This window comes from Octopus bimaculoides, chromosome 17 (assembly GCF_001194135.2).
Source record: "Octopus bimaculoides isolate UCB-OBI-ISO-001 chromosome 17, ASM119413v2, whole genome shotgun sequence".
Taxonomy (NCBI): domain Eukaryota; kingdom Metazoa; phylum Mollusca; class Cephalopoda; order Octopoda; family Octopodidae; genus Octopus; species Octopus bimaculoides.
The window spans coordinates 19,182,357-19,188,980 of record NC_068997.1 but is presented as its reverse complement, the minus strand read 5'-3'; the positions used below and the strand labels follow the sequence as shown (position 1 = coordinate 19,188,980).

General features: G+C 34.8%; 1 protein-coding gene across 1 annotated transcript in view; it reads right to left on the bottom strand.

Moving 5' to 3' along the window:
* Window positions 1-6,624, bottom strand: part of LOC106877886 (protein furry) — a 152,698-nt gene that overhangs the window by 89,072 nt on the left and 57,002 nt on the right. The window contains exons 6-8 of the mRNA XM_052974065.1: window positions 5,445-5,495; window positions 4,538-4,617; window positions 691-774 (exon numbers count right to left, since the gene is read on the bottom strand). Coding sequence (XP_052830025.1) covers window positions 691-774; window positions 4,538-4,617; window positions 5,445-5,495 — 215 coding nt within the window. The remainder of the gene's footprint in view (window positions 1-690; window positions 775-4,537; window positions 4,618-5,444; window positions 5,496-6,624) is intronic.

The following is a 6,624-nucleotide window of genomic DNA, read 5'->3' as shown; positions in this document are numbered from 1 at the left end:
CCCTGAAAGGATGAAAGGCAAAGTCGACCTTGGTGGAATTTGAACTCAGAGCGTAACAGCAGACGAAATACCGCTAGGCATTTTGCCCGGCGTGCTAACGTTTCTTATTTCTTTATTGCCCACAAGGGGCTAAACATAGAGGGGACAAACAAGGACAGACAAAAGGATTAAGTCAATTACATAACTGCATAACTGGTACTTATTTAATCGACCCTGAAAGGATGAAAGGCAAAGTCGACCTTGGTGGAATTTGAACTCAGAGCGTAACAGCAGACGAAATACCGCTAGGCATTTTGCCCGACGTGCTAATGATTCTGTATATATTTATGGAGGGAGAGGTTTATCTGTATCTTTGTGTCCTGTGTTTGTCACACTCTCTCTGCTGCTACCACCTGGTAAGCAATGATGGTTTGTTTATATTCCCATCACTTAGCAGTTTGGCAAAACAGACTGATAGACTTTAAATACTTAGACTTTAAAGACAAAAAAAAAAAGCACTGGTAGTGATCTGTTTGACAAATAGATGCTACAGAGTGGTGCCTCAACATGGCCACAGTTCAATGACTGAAACAAGTAAAAATAGAAAGGAAGGAAGGAAGGAAGGACGAAAGGAAGAAATGGATGGAAGGAAGGAAGGAAAGAAAGAAAAAGAAAGAAAGAGAGAGAGAGAAAGAACGAAAGAAGACTAACCTGGATTGTGACAAAACTCCAATGACCTCAGCATAGAGGTCAGATATGAGATTAATATTGGCAGCATTTGGGGAAGACTGCAGTCTGAAATAGAAAATATTCAAAGAGATTAAAATAAACAAGTATTGTTGTTTAGCCCTAGGTCAATCTTGATCAAGGACGCCTGTTATGAAAACCATTCCAGCCTTAATCATCCCATATTTTTTTTTTGATATGCAATTCTTTATGATATAAAAGAATAATTTATAAGCAATTTGGCTGTTATTTCTAACAAGTCATGTGACCATTTAGGGTTTTGCTTCATTGCATTATTGCTTAAACCTTTAGCATTTAAACAGGCCATATCTGGCCAAAATATTTTACTTGTCTTATGCTCAAACTTGCTTGATTGGGCTTCTCACACATGTCCAACAATGCCATTCTAAAATCACATTATCAAAATCTCAAAGGTATGAAACAATGCTTGATTAATTCAAAACAATGTGAATAAATAGGTATTCCTTTTAAGAGAATAATATGAATGCAAAAGGGTTAACACCAGGTTGGCCCTGATAATTACAACCTATGATCTTTAAAAGCATAGCAACCAAGAATCATCATCATCATCGTCATTGAAATCATAATAATATAAGCAATGTTGTTTGTTTCCAGTCTTCGATGGTAAACACGTCTGACCAGCAGGAAATATTATGTTGCATTGAAATAAGTGAGGGTTAGCGACTGGAAGAGCATGTGTCCACACTAAATCTGCTTCAACAAATTCTGTCTGACCCATACAAGCACAGAGTGATGATGATAGTGGTGATGATGACGGTGATGATGACGACGATGTTGATGATGTACCCTACTTCAATTACAGGGTTTTATTTATAGAATTCCATACTCTGGCTGAAGTACTAGACATTGTCTCTGCATGCAATTCTACCACCACCACTACCAAAACAACAACAATAACTACAACAATCACCACTGCTGATACCAGTATTTTTATCATTATTATTATTATTATTATTATTATTGTTGTTGTTGTTGTTGATATCTTTATGAAAGTGACAGAAGAAAACAAAGATCAAATATATAATGTAAGAAAAATGAAGTATTTCTCCAATTTGGAAGCTGTAGTTTGTTGAAAGTGATTGACAAGTAAATTGGTTAATATTATTTCGGCATGTTCCCCTTAAACTGACGTATATAGTGAGAACCTCGTCTGGGATATAAATATACACAAAAACAAAAAAGCCAAAAAAAAAAAAACACGACAGAATGAATAATTATAGCTGGAGCACTGGTTGTCATACATGGAACAACATAGAGCTTAACACCATGCATGGGAGGAATCTGTAAGTTGTGACTGTATGAAATACAGTTGTCTTTTGGTTTATGTGGTAGATTGGTTCTGTGAGTTAACGTACAAATGGGAAATTATGTAAATTGAGAGAAATAAATGGTTTTATTGCTATTATTAATAGCAAGAAAACTGTGGCTGCATAGTTAAGAAGCTTGCTACCCAACTATTTGATCTCAGGTTCAGTCCCACTGCACAGCAACTAAGGCAAGTTACTTCTACAGTAGCTCCAGTTCTGCCAAAGCCTTGTGTGTGGATTTGGTAGATAGAAATTGAAAGAATACTGTAGTGTGTGCATACATATACAGGGTGTGATGGATAAATTGTCGCCATTCTATATTTTTAATTTCGTGCATGTGGATTGTTGGTTTTGGATTTTGTTGACTACACAATATAGTAGGATCAGTTGGGCACCATCTGGGAGAAAAACAGCACCATGATGCAGTTTACTCTGCCACAAATTTGGAAACGACATATTGTACTGCTTGGTATTTATGCCAGAATCTCCAATATGAACAATTCAGAGTGTTTGAGTGTCAATCTGAGGACAGTGCAGAGGATTTGGAAAATTTGGATGAGTCTAATGGTGATTATAAAGGTATGGAAGCTCAGAAAACTCACTTTGATCATTCTGATAAGAGAACTCCTGAATTTGTTGGTGATATCCAGGCTGTGATTGACAATGATCCCTCCAAGGGATCTGAGTTTCTTATCAAACAGGTAGTGCATGAAAACATTCAGTATTCCTCATACAAGATGAGAAAGGGGCAATTTTTATCCCAAGCCATCAAGTATAAAAGAAAAGATTGCGCTATGAAGCAAACTCAAGCATCCCTTCCAACCAAACAGCTAAGCCATCATCGAACACCCATTAATATATATAAAGTTATAAATTACAGAGAAATATTTCCATGAACTTTTATTTAACCATAAGAAAAATCCTAATATCATGACAAATTGTTTTGTAACACAAAACCATGCAAATAATTTATATTATTATATTTAATAATAAATAAATTACTTTCATGTCTGTACTAATGCAAAATACAAAGAATTCATTCAAAATAATGCAGAATCTGAACTTGTATATTACTATTTATTCTATACAGTTTGTACAATGATACACACACAAACACACACTGTAGGATGTCGCACACATAATTTTAGGAGCTGAAAAAAATATTTGAAGAACTGCAATTATACAAGCAGTCAGTAGAGAAAACGTCACTCTGAGGGTGTTTAAAATCAAAGTTATCTTAATGCCAGACAGGATGACCACATCTGGAATGTTGTAATCATCAGTCTGCTCAAACAGAGATGACCTTGAGACTGAATAACGATAATAGCCACTACGACTGATCAGAATAATTATTGAGTCTTTCTTTGCCGTCTGTTTTTAATCAATAAACAGCAAATTTATGTTTCCTAATTAAAGAAATGACAAACTATATTTTACAACATTGCATATATTCAATTATACAGTCTGTCTAATGGCAAAACAAAGCAGGAGATGAGAATTACAAATGCAAATAGGAGTGGTTTTGGTTCTTAGAGTCAACTGGGAAAAACAAATGACAAGTTTTATTATTTGCTCTTCTTAGCCAATTATATTCTACTCAATTGGTAAAACTTACAAATAATCAATGCAGTGTTGAGTACTCATTCTTACTGATCAATACTAGCGTGTGTGTGCATGTATATATATATAGAGCATGGAAGGCAGAGACGTATGATGATGATGATAAATATATATATATATATATATATATATATATATGGGAGAATTTACGAAAAAAACAACAACAGACGAGGACAGGTGGTGTAAACAACAAAAGGATGTATTAGTTTAATGCTCGGGAATAGAGAAAGTATATATATATATAATAAAAGCTTTTATATTCGGAGTATGCTTTTATTCAAATTCATCTTACAATCACATTCGCCTGCTCAATCTTTTTCTTACAATATTTCTGTTGAATTATGCTGCCTTTATTTTGATTATGAAAATAATGAAGAATTTGTTAAAATAGGTTTCGTCATTATTAAGTTGGTGCTTGGATAATAAATTAACATGAAATTTTGATGGAAATTTTTAATTCAGATCAATTTAAAACAGGAAATTTTTATCATAGACCTAAGGGTGATCTCAGACAGGTTGGTGCCAAAAGGGTTAAACATTGAAAAAAAAAAAGGTAAATGCTGATGAAAATTTCACATTATTTACAACCGCATTCAAATGGAACTGGCTTTGTTTTGTAGCTTCAAGATTTCAAAGATGTAATTGTTTATTTTTAGCATAGGAGTGAGAGGCCTGATCTGGCAGGTTTGAACATAAAAGGAGTAGCATATTTGGGTTTGATATGGCCAATTAATATGCTGAAGTGTTAAAGTCCATGTTCCATGATAAGCATAGAGTGAACAAAATGAATAAAAAATAACGGTGAATTTTTAATGAGGTGGGGAAAGTGTAAAAGAAAAAAAAACAACCAAAAATAAACTTACCCTTCTTTATAGGAGAAATGCCGAAAAGCATGAGGAATTATTTGGTTGACTAAGTCATCATGCCCAGGATGGTAGTACAACTGTAAAAATATAATAATAATAATAATAATAATAATAAAAGGGCTGATTACTACCTAGCTCAGATACCAGGAAACCCCAAAATGGCTGAAGTTCAAAAGATAGTGCTCATGGGAACTGCCCATATCCTACGTAAAATACTGTCTATGTGATCTCAAATTTTAAAACAAACACATAATTTTCTTATGGTTTCTTAAACAGTCTCTAGAACAACACTATGTACAAATCCAAATATATGGTACCCTAGGCATAACACCTACATGAACTTCTAACTTGTTGTCTCTTGAGGTCTCTGGGTGAGACTTGGATCCAACTTGTACAAATGCAAAGCAAAAGTCAAACATAAAATAATAATAATAATAATATTAATAATAATAATAATACTTTCAAATTTTGGTACAAGGCCAGCAAGTCAGTAGTAGGCAGGTAAATCAATTATATCAATGCCAGTGGTCTACTGCTTCCTATTTTATTGAGCCAGAAAGGATGAAAAATAATACCCTTTTTTGGGGCTGTAAATTTTGGTCTGAGAAATTCGACTTGTATGCTAGAGAGTCCAGAATGTATCTGTAAGTTCTTGCAAGGTGGGAATAGGTCAGGGACTACCCTACAAAAAAGGGGCACATGTTAGTCTTTGCAAACAAATGACATGCCTGTTGGCCAATGCAAAGAGAGACAAGTGTTGGTCCTTAAAAAGAAGAGACAAAACTGGCGGTCCTGCCAAGGAAGAACATATCTGTTAGTCCTTACAAAGAAGGATATATTTGTGGTTCTTTGCAACGAGGTATTGTTTGTTGTTCAGTATCACTAATGTATTGATCCTACTTACCTTTGAAAGAACTTCTGTGAGGGCCAAACAGTAGACGAATTCTACAGCCAACTGCAACATAAACAAATATTTGAATAGTGAAGGAATTATAAGAGCAAATGATAACATATGCATATATAAATGATAATGGATGGTGATGATGATTAGTCGAGGTTGATGCTGGCGTCACGTAACTGGTACTTGTGCTGGTGGTACATAAAAAGCACTCTGCCTCTGTGAGGCCCAATGCTCGAAAGGTGCTTAATATGTGCCACCAGCACAAGGGGGTGCCCCAGCATGGCCACAGTCTACTGATTGAAACAAGTAGAAGATTAAAGACAAAATGTGCGCTCATTGGTGCTGAATAATCGTACAAAATATATTAGAAAGCAATAAAACAAACTTGCAAATATGCATTTCTTGTTTAAATCTGTCCGACTATGAGGAAAGCCTCAAGAAAGTCCTCTGAATCATCAAGTTTTTGATCTCTGCTGCACAGGACTGTAAAAACATCAGCACTTCAAGAGCAAAAAAAGTTTTTTTTCGTTATTCAAAAAAAGTTCGTTTTCTATTTTCGTTTTTCATTTCTCATTGTGTTTAACGTCTTTTTGATGTCCTGTACCCATATATGCATGTATGTATACATATAGATGTAGGTATGTACATATATGTATGGATATATGCATATATCTATATATTTATATTATTATTATTATTATATATATATATATATTCTTTTTTCTTTTATACTTACTTCAGTCATTCGAATGCAGCTATGTTGGGGTACCACCTTTAGTGGAATGAATCAAACCCCAGGGCTTATTTCATGTAAGCCTAGTACTTATTCTATGGGTCTCTTTTGCTGAACTGCTAAGTTACGGGGGATATAAACACACCAACATTGGTTGTCAAGCAATGGTAAGGGACAAATACAGACACACAAACATATACATAAATATATATATGTATATAATGGGCTTCTTTCAGTTTCTATCTACCAAATCCACTCACAAGTATTTGGTTGGCCCGAGGCTATAGTAGAAGACACTTGCCCAAGGTGCCACGCTGTGGGACTGAACTTGGCACTCTGTGGTTGGGAAGCAACCTTCTTACCACACAGCCATGCCTGCGTCTATACACACACACACACACACACACACACACATATATATATATATATATATATATATATATATATATA